General features: G+C 30.9%; 2 protein-coding genes and 1 long non-coding RNA gene across 3 annotated transcripts; 2 read left to right on the forward strand and 1 right to left on the reverse strand.

The window, feature by feature from the left end:
* Positions 1–6546: 6546 nt before the first annotated feature.
* LOC102665597 (uncharacterized) lies at positions 6547–8379 on the reverse strand. Its single transcript, XR_420347.4, has 2 exons — positions 7718–8379; positions 6547–6769 (listed from the first exon to the last, which is right to left on the reverse strand). It is a non-coding gene; the product is annotated as an uncharacterized lncRNA (long non-coding RNA).
* A 915-nt stretch (positions 8380–9294) lies between these two features.
* On the forward strand, positions 9295–10688 carry LOC100801713 (leucine-rich repeat disease resistance protein). Its single transcript, NM_001254272.2, has one exon. The coding sequence runs from the start codon at positions 9395–9397 to the stop codon at positions 10586–10588; it is 1194 nt and encodes a 397-aa protein (NP_001241201.1). The 5' UTR covers positions 9295–9394; the 3' UTR covers positions 10589–10688.
* Positions 10689–18037: 7349 nt separating this feature from the next.
* Positions 18038–20338, forward strand: LOC100802777 (uncharacterized). The gene is made up of 5 exons (XM_006605907.4): positions 18038–18204; positions 18413–18465; positions 18746–18795; positions 19767–19921; positions 20018–20338. Exons 1-5 carry the CDS (start codon positions 18191–18193, stop codon positions 20214–20216), a joined length of 471 nt encoding a protein of 156 aa, XP_006605970.1. The 5' UTR covers positions 18038–18190; the 3' UTR covers positions 20217–20338.
* The last annotated feature ends 284 nt before the right edge of the window (positions 20339–20622 follow it).

The following is a 20622-nucleotide window of genomic DNA, read 5'->3' on the forward strand; positions in this document are numbered from 1 at the left end:
CAAGAAAGATCCATCACTTTGGCTTCAAGATCACGAGCATCTGGTGCATAAAGTCAATTAACAAAAACACGTGAGTACATTTTCTATTAGGTGAAAAGTGAGAGTATAATTAAAAAAATAATTAATGTGATCTTATAATTTGTAAATAAGTAGAAGTATTTTTTTTAAAAAAATTGATAATTGAAAAGGAATAAATGTAGTATTTATTATGTGTAATAAATACAGAATAATAAATACTACATTAACTATAACACATTCAATAAATATTGTATTCAATACTACATTAAATGTGTGTATACTTAAATAACAATTTGGTCACTATAAAATACTCTTTTAGACTTAAACATAAGTAAATTTAACTATTGCATATATGAATTAAGGAATTTAGTTAATAATATTTAATTCAAAGAATCTCATTTAAATTTTATTTTCTTTTCTAAAATATCCTTCATAATAGTAATAGGAATAAATGATTCGTAGAAAATAAAATTTTATTAAATGAAGGACATAATAGAAATATTATTTAAATAAGATAAAAATTAGTTAATATTTATTTATATTTAAGTTTAATTTTTTTGTTACTTATATTTAGGTCTGGAAGATGAAGTACTTATTTTTTGTTTTAATTTTTTATTTTGTTTTAGACCATATTATCAAATAAAAGCTTTAAATAATGACATGAAAGTGACGTTATACAACCAAATTGAGAAGAGTAATAGTAAGTAGTGACAAAGTTTTATAAAATTAATAATGAAATAATTACTATATCAAGAATAATAGTAAAAACTAGTAAATAAAACAAAAAATGATACATATTAGTTTTTTTTCAATAAAACATTAAAAGATCAATAGATGTAAAATTTTATTGCCTCTTTAATTGACAATTTAGATCATAGACAAAATATAAGTAAATATAATAGACATTTAATGATTGAATTACTATTATTTCTGTACAAGAGCTCCTATGAAACCATTAACAACATTAGAACAGCAGCCAACAAATTGAACCACGCTTTACAATTTTTTTTAAGGAGAAAATTACAAAATATATTAAAAGAGAGCGTATAAATAAAAAAGAAAAATTAAAATCTTAATCTTCTGAAATTATAGTAATAATGATGGTGAATGAAGGCTTTAGTCATTTTAACTGTAAGACTCTGGTGCGTTAAGATATTTGGACTGATTCATCACGCTATTGGGCTAGTAGTAGTTGGGTTATGGATAAAGCTTTTGCTAGGTTCTTCTCGGGTAATTACTCAACGCACCTTACTTTATGTTTGGTGTACCTCGTAATTAAAAATTATGACCCAAACAGACATAAATGCCCTTGCTTCCTATATTGAACCCTTCTGTGTGTGTGAACCCTAACACCTCATTGCATTGCACCGTTTTGATCACCCCTTTTCAAGCCCATTGTCGCACCACAAAGTTATAACAACAAATACATTATAGAGGTCAATCCCCCTAATACAAAAAAACATTATGGATTGAGAAATCCCTAATTTATTTGTATTACGGATTGATCACTCCCTAATACATCACAAGGAGGCAATGACACTAATATTAATGAACCAATCCCAGTCATCACTCTCGATCAAGCCTATAGTAGTGGCGTGGAGAGTGTTGGCGACCATGGTAAGACTACAATAGGTGATGAGGTTGGCCTTGGTGACAACTCTCACATTGTAGAATTTCTTGATGGTGATGTGGTGGGTGAGGAGTTGGCGCTCTTCCAAGGAGGATTTATGATCAAGGTAAAGGATGTAGCGATGGAAAGGGTACGAACAACGGTGGCGGCTTCACCAGCAAAGTCAGAGGTGAGGTAGGTGATGTGAGGCATAGAGGGAAAGGGGAGGTCGTGGATGACAGCACTATAGTCACGTGCTCAACGAAAGTCATGAATCTAGGATGGAGTGGTCGCAAGACTTGTGGTGATGGCGATCCTAGTTTGCGGTGGTTACGAGGTGAGTGGTGGTGTTGTGGTGGTTAGTATGACTAATGGAGGTGGTGGGAGAGTGAACAAAGAAGAATAGAAAATGAATATTAAAAAATTATGAGGTGCACCAAGCAAATAACGAGTGCATTAAATAATTATCTTTTTCTCGACATTTGTCTTAGGCCTTTAGTTTGGACTTCACCCATTGTGTTAGTTCGTTGTTTTGGGTAATAAAATGCCATAATACAATTAATAATATAAGGTTCAACTAATTGCTTTTACATATGCATGTTTGAATATGCAATAGGCAACTTGGATGCGGATCAATGGAATAACTATTAATTACTTTTACATTAATATTGATACATTCCACACTAAATGCAGTTCCAAGGTGCAAGAGGAGCATCCAAACATACACATACTAAATAGTTTAACTTTTCAAAAAATATTTTCATTGCCTCTCAACATCCATTGAAGTTTATGTTGTATATTTGTTCATATCAAATTTGTGAAAAACTCCTTCACGGTGATGCTTTTTTGTGAGCTCCTTCACGAACAGTGATGGAACATACGTACAAAGACACTTTAATACTCAAGTTTGCGATGCAGAGGTATGCTAATATCAAATATAAGTTGAAATGAAATTAATCTACTTAAACCTTGATAATCCTCTTTTATAGATGTAAAATTAGATGATAAGATCTCAATTTTCTTGATAAGATAATATAAATAGAAATATATATGATTCTATATTATGTTTCCTCTAATAATAGAAAATTTTCGATATATAAAAATATCTTTATCTTTTTTGTAAAAGATAAAATTTTTCTCTTACCTTAATTAAATTTATTTGAAACCACTATTTGACTAGTCACCTATTACAAAACTTACTGAGTCCAAACAATTCAATATTAACAAATCATGGTCCTATTAATAAGGTTGTACAGACAAAAAGATAAAAAAAGGAAGTGTAAATCAAATTCCACACTTTAAGTTTCTCAGTCTTTCACATACACTAATACAAAGCTAGTTGTGCAATACACCTCCAATCATTCGCACTTATCTTTTCTAACAATTTGGTCAACTAAATTGTCCCCATTACTATGTCGTGTCCCGACGATGCCCGAGCTTCTTTTGTCTTTATTTTTAAAATATAAAAAATTAAATAATATTTTAAACATTTTTTTATATAATATTTTAAGTAGTTGAATTTTTTAATTTTTATTTGATCAAAATTTTAAATGTATTTTGCCTTTCACTAAAATTTGAGCGTCTCTAAACCAATAAAAAAACAAATTTGATACTTGATAACTAAATTGTTTATGATATTTATATTAATATAGTTTATTTTTATTTTTAAACTCAAACATATACAATCAAAGGCCTCTAACAATTTTTTTTAAAAGCAAAAGAAATATATTAAAAAACCTGACTATAGCATAAGATATGCCAAGGCATCAGGTAAAAATTACAAAGAGCCAAAATGAGAGCACTCGCTACCAAAACACAGCGTTATGCCTACGCCCCCACATGGACAATAAATTAGTAGTGAAAGGCAACTATGCTGTTATAAAAACCAAACAATCTCTGGAACTAAATATACATATAAAACAACTGATAGAGCACTGTCTGGTTGAAATTCTGAAATGTGCACACCAGCCATCCACCTGATATATATAACAGCCATCCACACCAGACTCTGCACACCTTAACTCAACCAAACTCTGCACCAATCTCCCATCAAAACAAACACCACGCAACCCCCTTCACACCAAAAATCAACAAGACTGAAGGTTTATAATAAATAAATTTAAACAAGCATTAAAGGCTAATCCTTTACATGAAATAAAAAACCAGAATATTCAAGCAAATATGCTAGACCATGACTTGCACCAAGGGCTATCTTCATCAGGGCACCCCAATCAAGTGAGTTGTTTTCCCTGTCAACCCTTATCAGAAGACAATAGTATAAAATATAAAATATTATCTTAAAGAAATAAATCATTGGCATGCTAGGCATAAAAAAGCCAAGGAGGGAGACACACCTTGAGAATCCAAGTGCAAAATGGTTTAGGGTAAGGCAGGGAAAAGTCCAGAGAAAAAGACAGAAGAGATAGGAGAGAATAGCAAAAAAAGATAAATAAATTTTATCAGCTGTCATAAAAGCTGAAAACATTGTACCTTTCTCCCTAATAAATACAGTGAAAAATTTAGCCCAAAAATAAGGATCTTGATCAATCTTTTTCTATAAGTTCGCACAAATAACCACTATTGATCAGTCTTAATTCTTACACCATCTTACACTGAATTAGAAAAGTCATAACAGACAAAAAATAATTTTACTTTATAGCATCAAATAACTTGGAGGAATTGAGGAAGATTCTTCACAAAATTCATATTCACGAGTCCAACCTGTCATTGGTTTTAAAAAAGTTCAATATGAAAGAATGGTATAATCTATAAACTGTGAAAAAGGACTAACACAAAAGCTTTCTAGTTCTAGCTCAAAAGCTGATATATGGCAAACTCAACTTCCATGAATAGGTTCATATACAATGATCTAAAATATTAATGACAAATAAAAAAAGTAAACCAAACGGATTTATAGACTTAAAGAAAAAGAATATTTATAATAATATTATCCTAACCATCCAAATCAAAGCTATGAATGAGATAAAATTTTCAATTTTTTTTTCCACAACTTATTTAATGATGGATATGGATATGACTCTAGCAGTCTAGACACAAGAGAAGAGGACCGGAACTATAAGTACTATCGTCGGATTCAGAAACAGGAAGTAAAGGAAGCGTTGAAAAGAATGAGTAATGGTAAGGCGGTGGGGCCAGACAACATACCTATTGAAGTGTGGAAAACTCTTGGAGATAGAGGTCTTGAGTGGCTCACCGAACTCTTTAACGAAATTATGAGGTCAAAACGCATGCCGGAGGAATGGAGGAGAAGCACGTTAGTGCCAATCTATAAGAACAAGGGGGATATACAAAATTGTGCAAATTATAGGGGAATCAAGCTTATGAGTCATACCATGAAATTATGGGAAAGAGTGATCGAACGGAGATTAAGAAAGGAGACTCAAGTTACTGAGAATCAATTTGGTTTCATGCCGGGAAGGTCGACCATGGAAGCGATTTATTTATTACGGCGGGTGATGGAGCAATATCGCATGGCCCAACAAGACTTGCACTTGATTTTTATTGACTTGGAGAAAGCGTATGATAGAGTGCCTAGAGAGATTTTGTGGAAAGCTCTAGAGAAGAAAGGGGTTAGGGTTGCATATATTCGAGCTATCCAAGATATGTATGATAGGGTATCGACTAGTGTTAGGACACAGGGTGGAGAGTCAGACGATTTTCCCATCACAATTGGTTTACATCAAGGGTCAACCCTTAGCCCCTACCTTTTTACCTTAATTCTGGATGTCCTCACGGAACAAATCCAAGAGATAACGCCGAGATGCATGCTTTTTGCAGATGACATAGTCCTCCTTGGAGAGTTGAGGGAGGAGTTGAATGAAAGGTTGGAAACTTGGAGACGAGCTCTAGAAACACATGGCTTTCGCCTAAGCAGAAGAAAATCGGAGTATATGGAATGTAAGTTCAACAAAAGAAGGAGGGTTTCTAACTCAGAGGTGAAAATATGAGACCATATTATCCCTCAAGTCACACGGTTTAAATATCTTGGGTCTGTAATACAGGATGATGGGGAAATTGAAGGGGATGTGAATCATCGCATTCAAGCAGGATGGATGAAATGGAGAAAAGCATCGGGGGTGTTATGTGATGCAAAGGTACCGATCAAGTTAAAGGGAAAGTTTTATCGGACTGCGGTAAGACCGGCGATTTTGTACGGAACAGAATGTTGGGCGGTCAAGAGCCAACATGAGAATAAAGTAGGTGTAGCGGAGATGAGGATGTTGCGGTGGATGTGTGGTAAGACTCGACAGGATAAAATTAGAAACGAAGCTATTAAAGAGAGGGTTGGAGTAGCGCCTATTGTAGAGAAGATGGTGGAAAATAGACTTAGGTGGTTTGGGCATGTAGAGAGAAGACCGGTAGACTCTGTAGTGAGGAGAGTAGACCAGATGGAGAGAAGACAAACAATTCGAGGCAGAGGAAGACCCAAAAAGACTATAAGAGAGGTTATCAAAAAGGATCTCGAACTTAATGATTTGGATAGAAGTATGGTACTTGATAGAACATTATGGCGGAAGTTGATCCATGTAGCCGACCCCACCTAGTGGGATAAGGCGTGGTTGTTGTTGTACACTTGGATGGCAACACTATGAAAAGTAAGGACATTTTAGCCATCCAATAGAATCTTAACAAAACAAAAGTAACACATGAAAAAGAAAAAAATAAGCATGTAAATAAACTAAACTTGGTTATTCATAAATCAAAACAAAATTGGCTTCAAGAAAATGAGCTCTCCCACAAGGCCATACCTTAGTACCTTCAACATCTACTCAACCAACCCAAACTATCCCTACAACCTCCAAAAATATTTAAAAATTAACATATTAAAGACTGAAACTTTTCAGTTTTCATAGTGAGGTGAGGTCTGAACAACAAAAAATATATAAAGTTATAGGAACTAACAAAAAAGAATAGATCTTTTTATTTGAATTCCTTCAATGTAAGAGACACTACAATTATTTGAAGATAAGTGCCTGTTTTGTTCTTGTTTATTAGAATCTTCACTGAACCAAGATATTAACGAAATAAAACTTTCAATATTTGGTTTTTTTATAAGTAAAAACCCTCCATTTCCCAGGACTCTATATCATTGATATTGGAGTAGACATCATCGAGTTAGCCCTGCATCAGATTCAGAAATCAGCAATTTAGCAACACACCAAAAGCCTCTTTATATCCATAAGTGTTGAATCGCTCCTATTAATCAACAGTTCATGAATATCTTTTTACACATACCAAAATTGAAACAGCTTAGCACATTAAACTTATCATAAAGACAGGACCCCAAGTTAACTGTCCACGGCATGAAGGAGTAACTAAAAACCAGAAACCTTAGCACTATTGCAACTCCAAGCTTTTACCTTAGCACTATTGCACACCATATTTACTATACTCCGATCAACTGATGCAATCTATTTGATTGAAAAAATAATTTATACTACTCTTCTAAGGTAGCCTACAACTAAAAAAAATAATATAACAGAAAATAGTGCTTAAGCCATTAAAATCAAGTTATTTTGAATCTCATCATTAGTATCATGTATCTACATGTGTCAAAGAGAAGGAGAAACAGGCATGGTAATGCATAACACAACAAAATATTAAAAGAAAGCATGCTTTCTAAAGCCAAATAAGGTAAAAATGTATTCATTTTTTTTGAAACAATTTCAAATTTATAAGACATATATAACCATATAAAAAAGCATGGTGGAACAATCTGACCACATGCAAGAAGAGAAAAGTGAAAATAGCATGATGGCAAGAAGTCCAAGCGCAAAAGTGATCTTTAGCTGAGGCAATGCTCAGTAATATTAAAGTTCAGAAAACTTATTTAGCAACCACCATTCTATAACAACAAATTGCACTCCATTCCCTCTTTGAGCCACTTTGTTATGTCTATAAATATTTGATTCACCTGGCTGAACCTCCGAATATTTATTTAAAGAAGAAAAATATAATAACATCAAAACTAAATTAGACAAAATCCTATTAACCACGCGCAAATCAGAATGAACCTTAACATTCCGCCAAACCAAATCAGAGAGGGGGGAGGGGGGGGGAGAGATTAACCTCTGTTGTCCAAACTCCGGCGCCGTCGACCTCGGAGGCTCGGACCACCGGCGTCGTCGATCTAGAACTCGAACAATGTTCGACTATCTCTTTGACTCTCTCTGCCTCAGTCGAACAGCGCCATCGCCGTTGGAGCGGATCTTAATGTCGTCGTCAAAGTTCACACCCATCGCCGCAGGTGGCATCCACCATGGCAAGCACCATCGACTAAACCCAAATTCTGGTTCGGAGGTTTGGAATGGAAGAGAGAGGGTTCTTGAGAGGGACGTCGTACAAAAATATGCCTTTGCTAATCAGTCATCAGTCTTGTCCTACAGATCAACACAAAAACCAAAAACCAAAAACCAATCCTATTTGGTTGACAGAAACATCTCTCACGCAAGAATATTCTCGGCTTTTAGTAAAAAACAATCCAAACCAAATGCACTTAAAAATAGCTTAAGGGCAAAAACGAACTCATACTGTTATCTCAACAGTAAAAAATCCAAAGGTATAGATTCATCTCTTCCCACTCATGGAAGAAGACAATTTTGTCTATCCGTTCTCATTATCTTTTTATTAGAATTGAGGAATGTGCCCAAGAGCTAGAAAAGTTTGGTCCCTCAAATAAAAATAAAATAAAAATTAGTAAGAAAGTACAATAAATTAGTTTTATTATTAATTCTTTTTTTGGTAATGTTAATATTTCTGCCAACATCACATGTGCTCTTCTCGCATGATATGTGACAATTCATGTATAATACTGCGTCATTCATGGTTACATTTGACTAATATCTCAATATGTTGAACTAAATTAAATTATCATTATTAAACGTTTTATTTTTTATTTCAACATCCTCACTCCATTAAAAAAAAGACAATTTTGTTTCCAAACATTATAATTTATTGTTATTTTAATCCTTAAAAAATATAATTTATTAACAAGGATCTTCGTTCAACAAATAAAAAATTACTCTAAGGATAACAAGTTGATCTCTCGGAAGAATTCACATCAACTGAAAGATTTGACAACACATCATATATGAAATATTAAGTGAAAAAAAATGATCACATTAGAGAGGGAACAATTTGTAAACAAAAAGGGTTTCATGAGAAATTTGTGAGGTATTCAAATTAAGTTGAATCAAACGTTTATAATTTGCCAAATCGATCCTAAAAAATCAATTAAAACTAGAGTTGAACTTCCTGTTTGTTAGTAGTAATTTCAATTTGGATGCATGCAAGACTTTTATGTTAGGTGCTTTATCTATGGTGGATTAATTTGTCTATATTGCATCTTTGAATGACTAAATTAAGAGTAAGTTGTAATTTTCACAAACTAACTTGTCTATACTTTGGTGTTGCAAAGAAAGAAAAACAAAAAAAAAATTCAATAATAATAATTTAGTGCATAACAAACATAATAACATATTAATGAAATATAATCATCAATGATATGACATTCTAAATACACACATAATTTGTCATGTAAGTAACAACATTAACATTAAAGAATAAAAATTAATAATAAAATTAATTTATCACACTTTTACATATTCAAAAAATAAATTTATATCACCATCCACTCACTCATACACCCACACTACAGATCCACGGTGATAACACAAACTAACACCCAACAAATTAACAACAAAACAACCCATCTTTAGTCAGAAACCACACCAAGAAGTTTCCAACATGCAAAATCTCAATTTCCTCTACCTAACCATCATTTCCCTCACTCTCATCCACTTCCACTGCATCCTAGTCCAAGCACAAACCTCACCCTCAGACATTGCAGCACTCAAAGCCTTCAAGGCCTCAATCAAACCCTCCTCCATCACTCCCTGGTCATGCCTCGCCTCATGGAACTTCACAACCGACCCATGCTCACTCCCTCGCCGAACCTCCTTCATCTGCGGCCTCACCTGCACCCAAGACTCCACAAGAATCAACCAAATCACTCTCGACCCAGCAGGGTACTCAGGCACACTCACCCCACTAATCTCTCAACTCACACAACTCACCACACTTGACCTCGCTGATAACAACTTCTTTGGCCCAATCCCCTCTTCAATCTCTTTACTCTCAAACCTCCAAACCTTAACCCTTCGATCCAATTCCTTCTCGGGCACAATCCCTCCCTCCATAACCACCCTCAAATCACTCCTATCTCTCGACCTCGCACACAATTCCCTCTCTGGGTATCTCCCAAACTCAATGAACTCCCTCACCACACTCCGCAGACTCGATCTCAGCTTCAACAAACTAACCGGTTCAATCCCAAAGCTCCCATCCAACTTGCTCGAACTCGCGATCAAGGCCAATTCTCTATCTGGGCCTCTCCAAAAACAGAGCTTTGAAGGGATGAACCAGTTGGAAGTGGTGGAGCTCAGCGAGAACGCGCTCACCGGAACCGTGGAGTCGTGGTTCTTCCTTTTGCCGTCGCTGCAGCAAGTGGACTTGGCCAACAACACCTTCACGGGGGTGCAGATCTCGAGGCCACTCGCGGCCCGTGGAGGAAGCAGCAGCAGCAGTGGCAACAGCAACCTCGTCGCGCTGAACCTCGGGTTTAACAGAATCCGAGGCTACGCGCCCGCGAATCTCGGCGCGTATCCCGCGCTGTCTTTCCTGTCGATTCGGTACAACGCGCTGCGTGGCGCGATCCCGCTGGAGTACGGGCAGATCAAGTCCATGAAGAGGCTGTTCCTCGACGGGAACTTTTTCGTCGGAAAGCCGCCGGCGGGGCTGGTGGCGGCCGGAACAGCGGTTTCCGGCAGCCTGGGGGACAATTGCCTGCAGGCGTGCCCAGGGTCGTCGCAGCTGTGCTCCCCCGCGCAGAAACCTAGCTCTGTTTGCAAGCAAGCCTACCGTGGTAGACCAACACCGTAATCTGATGTCGGTTAAAATTAAAAAGAAAAACAATTAAATAGATTTCTATTATACTTTTCTTTTTCTAGTATTTTTTATAAAGGTTCTTTGTATGTAGAAAAGCTGTGTTAGTGTTACTATCTGAATAAAAGATGATGTTGTAAAGTGTAAACTATGAGGATGAATGGTGTTTATATTTGTTCTGGCGATGATGCCGTTGATATTTTGAATTTTTAAATAATTTAAATTACAGCTATACCTCACAAACTCACAAGTGACAACACATGTGCGTGAGTGCTGGCTATTATGCTATTGATTTGCTTTTAATGCTTTAGATACGAAGTCCGTTCTGGGTCCGGCTACCGTCCATCATAAGAGGTTCATATCTGTTTTCGTGTTCGAGTAAGTCTCCACCGACTAGTCATCAAAAACGACTCTATCTTCTCGGAGATGTAATAATAAAGGAAAAACATAAGAATAAATAATAGGCAAATCCACGTGGATAAAGTAAAATGTTTTTATTGAAAGGTAAAAATTCAGTTCTTAATTTTTTTTATGTTTACTTATGTTTTATATAATAAATATTTTAAGATTCTTAGATACTGATTAACAATATCTTAAATAATTCAATGAGATTCGATCATTGTATTAAATTTATTATCTTATACTTGAAGAAAAGTGATATACCCGGTTTTAAAATATGCAAAAAAAATGTTATGTTAATTAAGAAAATTAGTTAATTATATCTAATTTATTAATTTTAATTATTTTTTTTTCAATTTATTATTCTTTAGAATTTGATATTAAAAATAAGAAAGAATTATTAAAACTAACTTCTCAATTAAATTAAGAATATTTTAATAATAATAACATTAAATAAGATAAAATTAGTTTAAATTTTATTTTATTTGAGACAAAGAAAAAATATTTTTTTATTATATTTAAGACAAGAAAGAGTATTATAATATATTGTTAAACTATATTCCTGCCTTTGAAATAATTATTCTATTTAATATTAATATTATACATATTTAAGGTAATTTAAATTCGACTAAAATTAGTAAATATTGACTACAAAATATGTGCACACATGCGCACACACATCCTTTAAGTTATATTTCGAACGACATATTCTTTACATGATCTTAATCACTTGCACATATCTTCGGTCTAGTAAGTTATATTCGGGGCACACATCCTCTTAAGTTATATTTCAAACATATTCTTTATATGATCTTAACCACTTGCACACATCTTCGATCTCGTAAGTTATATATGCAGGACGACATGCTCCTTACACGATGCTAACTGCTTGCGATACTTATCCGAAGATCTTAGAGCAGCAGGTAAGATCATATATGTTGTACCCATGCGAGAATTCAATTATATACATCCATATATAAATCTTATTACTTGATTTGGATAGACAGATTTTAGTTTCACATTTAAATACTCTTGGATTAAGTGTCCGATAAGACAAGATCTAGTGACAAAAAGATATATAAAGTAATTTATAACATGGTTAAACATTATAGTATTTAATTTTCTGTTAAAAAACATTATATGTAATTCTTGGTTTAGCTAATAGTACTTTTTATTGCTTTCGTTGGAGAGGTTAAAAAACCAAAGGCTTATCTCTTAGTAGAATAAAAGAGTATCTAAAGGTGGGATAGGTTCCTGCGACAAAGTAAACCCGTAAGCCTGAGGCGCTCCATCAGAATTGGCTCGCCTGGTCTGCCAACATGCAATATGGAAAAAGCCCAATTCCGATGGTAAGTCCAAAATAGTGTCTGACAAATTAAAATAAGCATATAATTAGCTAATAAATATAGTATTATAGAGAAGTAATCATTAATTCAATTCACCGCTGTTTAATATCACACTAAACAATTGCTAGCATGTTTGTTTAGGGACAAGAAAATCAAGGGTATATTCTCAACAGTCATGAATATATTTTAAGGTTTTATTATAATAATTAGTGAATAGAGTAATATTGATATTCTATTTCTTTGATGGATTAATCTTATGGCTTTTAACTGTGAAAATATCTTACTAAAAAAATGTTTTTTTTTTTAATGTCATGCAACATGTACGTGGTAGTTTCAATTACAATCATGTAATAATAATCACCACTGAGTGTTATCATTATTTTTCTTTTGGTTAATTAGTTTCAATATTTAAACAATATTTGGTTGGTAAGCAGAATAGTCATGAACTAATTAAGGGAATGAATGATTGAAAGGATATGTTTGTGTGTTGCATTATATTGCAAATAAATAATGCACAAGTTAATTTTTTAATAGATGTATATGTTTGAACTAAATGATAATCATATCACAAGACCAAAAATATGCTTTAGAAGTATTTCGTGAAGAGAAGACACTGATTGATTAATGATTGGTTTTGGCTAAGAAAGGGATTACAAACAAAACTGACAGAAACCATGTTTCTAGGAATTATTTTTACCACAAATTAAGTAATATGTCATTATATATAACTTTTCATGCTAAAGGCACATTCAAATTAAATATAATTCATTCTTATATTATAAATATATAACTCTAAATATAATTAGTCAATATTAAAAGATAATTATGTACCTATCAACGAATATCGAATATTTAATTTAATTTTTATGTATGATTATTTTATAATATATAATAAAAAAGATTAAATATGATTTTCTTCCTCTAAATATTGACACATTAGTTTTAGTTTTTCAAAAATAACTTTATTGTATTTAATTCTAATTTTTTTAAAAATTCTTCAATTTAAGTTCTTTATATAACATCTAACTTACCCACATTTTATTTGATATGGAATTTTATTTTTTAATTAAAAAGTAGTTAATTATTTTGTCTCAAGGTTACATATTATGGTGCAGTAAAAAAAGTTATTACGTATTTTACTTATTAACCTGACTAGAAAACATATGACATGGATGCTACATTAGATTAAAAATTTGTTTCTCATTCTTTTTCCCTTTTTCCTGCGATTTGATTTGGTCCTCCGGAGGTGAAATGGCACTGTGGTGCTGCAAATTGTCAATTTCTAAAGTCGAACAAGAAATTGCCTAGCTAGACCTCTGTTGGGTTGAGAGTTGAAACCATAAGCGAACATCAAATGCTTGCACTTTTACGTTGGTAAAAGTTGTATGATTTGCCAAAATATTAAGTGTAGCCATGGCTGTTGTCACGTAGACAAAGTGAAAAGCAGCCATATATAAAGGAAATAAATTGCTAAACTCGGAATATTAGTGTGTAAGTTAACATCATATATCATTCACATTTTGTTTTAGACTAGCTAGCTAGCAACCGTCTCCCCCTTCCTTTGTCAAGATTAATGCTGTGAAAACTATATATGTATCTGCAAGCATACATGCAGCATCAACCACACAAAGCTAGGCTGTCTTCTTATATATCAAAGACTTCCATTGATGAAAACTAATCTTATAATTATAATTTAATTATTTAATATCATATATTAAAATGTATTTGTTCATGTCAGAAAATATCAGTATCATCGAGAGACTTCTCTGAATTAGAGAAACCTGTCAAAGGAACCCCAACAAACTCTATCTATTTATAAAACTGGGACGAGCATCGGATACGTTTTCATTTCTTATTTTTTGAAAGTAATACTAGAAATTAGTTGTTATTTTTAAAAATTTTAAAACTCAATTAAAAAACATTTCAAACGAGATCTAAAATTATAATTACCTCAAAATGTATTTTAACAATAAAATAAAATTAAAATTTATATAAAAATACTATATAAATATGTTCATATCTATTTTTTCATTTAGGTTTGTTTAACTAATCCAACACAAAATGGGATAAAACAATCTCATAGTACTTGACACAATAAAATTAAAACAATTGTGTTAAAAGTTTGATTCACTTGTTTATATTATTTTTATACATAAATTTTAAAGTAATTATGTATTTCCCTCATTGTTTTTTACTATTTTTAAATTATATTCGCTTTTTAAATTTGAGATTTTATTTTTACAATTGTTCTTACATCATTTTATACAAGAAAAATGATAGATCTAATTTCTCCTTGGCTGGCTTGTAGTCAAGGTGTTCCAAAAGGTGTTGCAGGTTAAAAGTGTTATATAGAAGTTTCATAAGGGAATTTTTTCACAAAAGAGAAAAATATTTACATAAATGATATAAATTATTGTTCACGTGAAGAAGTGAAGAAATTGATTCCTGATAAATCAATTTTTTTAATAAATTGTGTGTGTGTTTTTTTTTTTTTTTTTTACTTTAGTTTAGAAACCAGTTATGAAATTGATTCATGGGAAATTAATATCATAAGGTGTTTTTTTTTCTGATAACATGGTTGTTTTTGTTATTTTTTTAATTTAATTGTTTTTGTAAAATATTTTTATTTTTTTTCCTTTTTAATTAATTACATTTATATTTAAATTTTTTAAATTGTAAATAATTTTTTAGTTTGAGAACATTTTGTATTATTTTTGTTATTTTTAATTTTATTTGTTGTTTAAAATTAAATAAAGTTGATTTAAGAGAAATTTTTGTTAAAAAAATTAAGATGATACTTCTATTATATTATTTTTTTTGTTTATTCTCATGTATTTTTATCTTTATCATGTTTTGAGTAATGATAATTTTGATTTTTATAGATTATAGTTTGTTTAACATAGATTTTTCTTAATTTTTTTTATGAGTCTACGGACCAATATAAAGAAAAAGTAAACTTATATAAAATAGATTTGTAAATAAATTGATAGACAAATTAAACTTTTAAATAGATTAAATGAAACTTAAAAGTTAAATCTATAAAAGTTAATAGAATTTTTAAAAGTAATTTTTTGCATATTCATAATTTTAATGTATGTCTATCTCTTTTAAATCACTTGTTTTATTTTTATTTGCATCTTTAAATTTATATAACAATTTTATTTATTGATTATAAAATGAAAATATAATTAATTTATTCAAAAATAAGTTAAAGTAAATTTGTTCAAAAGTTTTTTTTTGGCTTAGTTTGCTCGGGAGTTCCTAGATTTGCAAAGACTGGGAGGTGTGTTCAATCAATGCACAGGAGCCATGAGTAGGTTCACTGATACAAGTTTGCACGCACACGCTAGCACGTGTGATTGGACTTGCTAGGTGCAACGTATTTGGATTTTGTTATTTGCATAAGTCAATAACTATCAGCTAGTTTCATTGAAATTGAAGGTTGGCAACATTAGACTGGTCTTTTCCCCTTGAGCACATAGCAATGACTCTTACAAATGCAACTACAAGTCAAATAGGGATAAAGATCATGGACAAATTTCTCCCTTAACACAACACACTAACATTGCGGTCCTTCTTCTTCGTGGTTGCAGTTCTTCTTCTTCTTTCACTTCCCGTGCGACTGTAATTCTTCTTCTTCCTCCACTTCCCACGCTGCTGTGGTTCTTTTTCTTCCTCTTCCTTGTATCATTTCACTCCATTGATTCTTCTTCTTCTTCTTCCTTTGTGGGTGCTGGATGTTGTTGTTTTGGATGTTGTTGATATTGGTTTGATGTTGTTGTTTGAAGCAATGTCACAAACAAAAATGATATTTTTATGAAAGAACGGATCATCAATTTGTGTTTATACGGATTGCTGATACGTATGATTTTTTTTTTGTTTTTTTTCACTTTTTTTTCTAAATTTGTTTTTTTTGAAATTTTGTTTACATTGTAAATGTATATTTGTCCAATATTATTTAAATTGTTTCTTATTGTAATATTGTTTTACAATGTTATTGAAATTTTATAATTTTTTCTGATTTATATGTTAAGTATTGACTTTATTTATAAAAATATATATTAATTATTACTAAGATTAGAATGTTAAAACTAAGATTAGATTAGATTGCTAAAATTAAGATTAGACTAGTGAAACAATTAATTTTCAATATTATTATATTATATTTGTTTAACTTTTAAAAAAATTGAAACAAATATCTAAAAGATATTGAATTTTTTACTTATGTAAAATATTAAAATAATAATTAAAAATAATTTAAATTTGTTAGTTACAAAATATTTAAACTAAATTTTTAAATAATTAAAATTTGTTATAAAAATATTGAAACATAATTTTTAATTATACAATAAATTTGTTAGTTATAAAAAATTATGAAACAAAATTTAAAATTTAAGATATGACAAGATTGTTAGTTGAAGATACGGATTAAAATCAAATTTAAAAATATATTTAATTTGATAGTTATAAAAAATATTGAAACCAAAATTTAAAATTTAAAATATATTAAATTTGGTAGTTATAAAAAATATTGAAACCAAAAATAAAAATTTAAAATATGATAAGTTTTTTAGTTTAACATAATCATTGAAATCAAGTTTAAAAAGATATTAAATTTGATAGTTATAAAAAATACTGAAACCAAAATTTAAAATTTAAAATATCATAAAATTTTTAGTTTAACATAATGATTGAAATCATATTTATAAACATATTAAATTTGATAGTTATAAAAAATATGGAAACCAAAATTTAAAATATGATAAGATTGTTAGTTTAAGATAATAATTGAAATCAAATTTAAAAATATATTAAATTTGATAGTTATAAAAATATGGAAATCAAAATTTAAATATTTGATAAGTTTGTTAGTTTAAAAAAATGATTGAAATTAAATTTAAAAATATATTAAATTTGATAGTTATAAAAAATATGAAAACCAAAATTTAAAATATGATAAGATTGTTAAATTAAGATAATAATTGAAATCAAGTTTAATATATTTAATGTGGTAGTTATAGAAAATATTAAAACTAAAATTTTAAATTTAAAGTATGATAAGATTGTTAGTTTATGATAATAATTTAAATTAAATTTGATAATTATAAAAAATATTGAAACAAAAATTTAAAATTTAAAATTTAATTATTAATTACTATATAATCATAGGATTTAATGATTGATTTTGCGACTCATAATTTGGTAGTCTCATGATTTTGTGACTTTGTGACTCTTAATAATAATGTAAAATTTATATATATATATATATATATATATATATATATATATATATATAATATTTTATCCGAATACATTGATTATTTATTTTTTTACTCATTTATCCATAAATTTTCACGTATAATAAAACTATTCATTTTTATAATAATTACTTATATATTATATATAGGATAATTTATAATTAATTAATAATGTAATTTTTTTCACAGTTATACAAATTAAAATATTTTACATTAAGATTTTTTAATCAATAAACTTAACTTTTCAAAATAAAGAGATCACGGGAATAAATGGTCAATCCATTTAACATTAATTTTATATTGAAGAAAAAACTCAAGATCTAAACTTTTAATTTAGTTATATTTAAATTAATAATAGATATTTTTGGTGTAATTTTATTTTTTATTTTAAATATTTTGATTTTTTTTTTCATGAATTTAAATATTTTGATAAGTGATACCCATATCCCTCAATTTGGTTGCAGAGAACAACTCAGTCCTCAAAGCGCAGCACGGTAGTGGAATCCCTGTTGTTAGCCGTTAAGAAACACTATCTCTATCCCTAATCGAAACGACACCGCCGGATCTGTTCCTCCCTCCTCTCAGATTTTGCTGCAATGGGCAAGAAAAGGTTAACGTCTTTTTTTCTTTTGATCGGAAAATCTTAATTTATTAGTTTTGTTAGAAATATGAGTTCGGAATTCTAACCCGCGACCTCTTTTCCCTCCCTTCTCTCTTCACTGTTTTCCAACCACTGAGCGAATCTTATATCTCCATTAACCCTTTCCTCTTCCCAAAATTTGAATGCCAGTTTCTAATCAGTGTTCTCACCTGTGCAGGTTAGATTCAAAGTTCGATCGCAAGTTCGAAAAGAAGGTCCAATTTTATTCCAGTAAGTTCCTGGATCAATTTCTAAAATGCTTTTCCCTACTCTTTTTATTCTTTTTTTATATTTTCAATTAACACAATTTAATAAGTTTACTGAGAAAAAAAAAATAAAAAAAAAATGTCATAGCTGAGGCGCTAGGCTTATGCTAGGTATTATATATGTTTTATTTGCGTTTGTATGATTATGAAGTTTTATTGTCATTGGTGGTTCGGTGCATTTTACGTGTGAATTAATCCTGTTTAAATTTTTTAACTCATTCTAATAGTACCTTTTGCTATTGCAGAGGTGAAAGATGCTGTTACCTCCTTGAGTACCCAAAAGTCTATTACTAAGGTGATAATCTTATTTCAACCCTATTATTGTTCTTAAGTTGGGTTCATTGAACTGTGGAAGGACTTCACTTGGTTTGTAATAGGTTTAAATTAATGGCTAAATAACTGAATTATGCTGGGTATTAGGAAACATTGGTTTAAAATTAAAATGCTATATTGTTCATGGACATGTTGAAGACTTCTCAGCTACTTTCTTGTTCTCCACTTTACAACTTTAGATAGGGACAGACTGGGCATTGTGTCATATGTTGAATACACATGTGATGCCTGCTCTCACAGTTATAATTAGGCATTCACGTAATTTTGATTGGTGATGCAACATGTAAGTAACACTCATTTGATGCAGAAACATATCATAGGGCTTAAAGAACGCGCGAGGACATTCTATAGAAGTAACTCGTTGTATTGATTAATATGAAAAGATGATGATACAAGAGGGAACTATATGTATTTATAGGAGTGTAATGGAAACTGACTTATCTCAACTAATATAACTAACAATAAATAACAGAGGAGTTTTTTGTTTCATTTTAGAAAGCATGTATACTCTTCCTACAAGTAATTGTTGATGAAATGTTGTGTACACAGTTGATGCATTGGCATAAAATGACTTGAATGCCTGTTTAATATTTGATTTACAGGACACTCTGCAGATTTGAGACTAATAGAAATTTTAAAATAGAATAACATTTTATATGTATTTTTTTCTTTTATAAAGGAAGACTTTCATGTTCCAATGTAATGCAGCAAACTTTTGAACCATCTTGAACTGATGGATTAACTTTTATGGATTTTATCAGTTATCCTAAATATTTTTGAACAAATCTTTATTGAGGATGCCCTGAAGATTTGGTTGCTGTGTTGTTGTATTGACCGAGTTGTGTTTCATTTAAGAGATATGTGCTCCTCTAGTTTTATCACTTTTATGTGTGTACGTGTTATTGATTTTCTGAAAATGTTGTCTTCTGTCAGAAAAAGAAAAAGAGCAAACAACAAAGGCGGCAGAACAAATTGAAGGCATATAATCTATCTTCACTTTTAGAGTCCCTTCCCGAGGTGAAGTCATCAAAGAAACCAGTTTGTGAGAATGACGGCAAACTTAAGTGTAAATCCAGGCAGATATTAGTGTGAGTGTTTCCCATCATTATTCAATATTGCATTGCCAACTTATCATTTGATATGTAAGATTGTATTTGTAACCTATTGTCCTTGTTCATCATCAGATTGACTGAAAGAGATCGAATTTCTGCTGTTCTCAACGACCCTAACTTTCGAGCAGATCCCCTGTCTGCCATTCATCAATATATACAGAGCAAACAACTTGTAGTAGAGGAACAACCCAAGAAAAAAGTGAACAAAAATGGATCCAAAAAGAAGAAGAAATCAAAGGCTTCAACTGGATTACAATCTATGGAAATGTAGTGTCTTTGTGTGGCTGCTATAATGATCTGCTTTTTTCAAGGTCTTTCCATAATTTTATTAACTTCTTCCGTAAAACATTAGATTGCTCGAATTATGAATGCAAAAATCAACGATTATGGTAATTGGTCACTATTTTGATAGCAGTATTTATTGAATAGGCGACTGACTTGCTGCGAGTGTTGAGCATAGCAACTCAATGTAGTAATTATGAACACAGGGAAACAAATTTTGACGAACATTGAAAGGTTCCTAAAAAGAAGAGAAAAGATAGTTCAAGATAGGATTGTGACTATCGTTTGATAGTCAAGGCATCTAATGTTTTAAATTCATTTTTTGTGACTACCTTTGACTATCGATGATTTTAAAACAGTGTTCCGAAAAGTATTTTTCTTCCAAGTATAAGAAA

This window comes from Glycine max, chromosome 20, assembly GCF_000004515.6.
Source record: "Glycine max cultivar Williams 82 chromosome 20, Glycine_max_v4.0, whole genome shotgun sequence".
Classification (NCBI taxonomy): domain Eukaryota; kingdom Viridiplantae; phylum Streptophyta; class Magnoliopsida; order Fabales; family Fabaceae; genus Glycine; species Glycine max.

Excerpts from the sequence above, each read along its gene's own strand:
- LOC100801713 (NM_001254272.2), top strand. The coding sequence starts at position 9,395 with ATGCAAAATCTCAATTTCCTCTACCTAACCATCATTTCCCTCACTCTC.
- LOC100802777 (XM_006605907.4), top strand. Across the intron at positions 18,466-18,745 it reads GAAGGTCCAATTTTATTCCA|AGGTGAAAGATGCTGTTACC; the intron begins GTAAGTTCCTGG and ends TTGCTATTGCAG. Across the intron at positions 19,922-20,017 it reads AAATCCAGGCAGATATTAGT|ATTGACTGAAAGAGATCGAA; the intron begins GTGAGTGTTTCC and ends GTTCATCATCAG.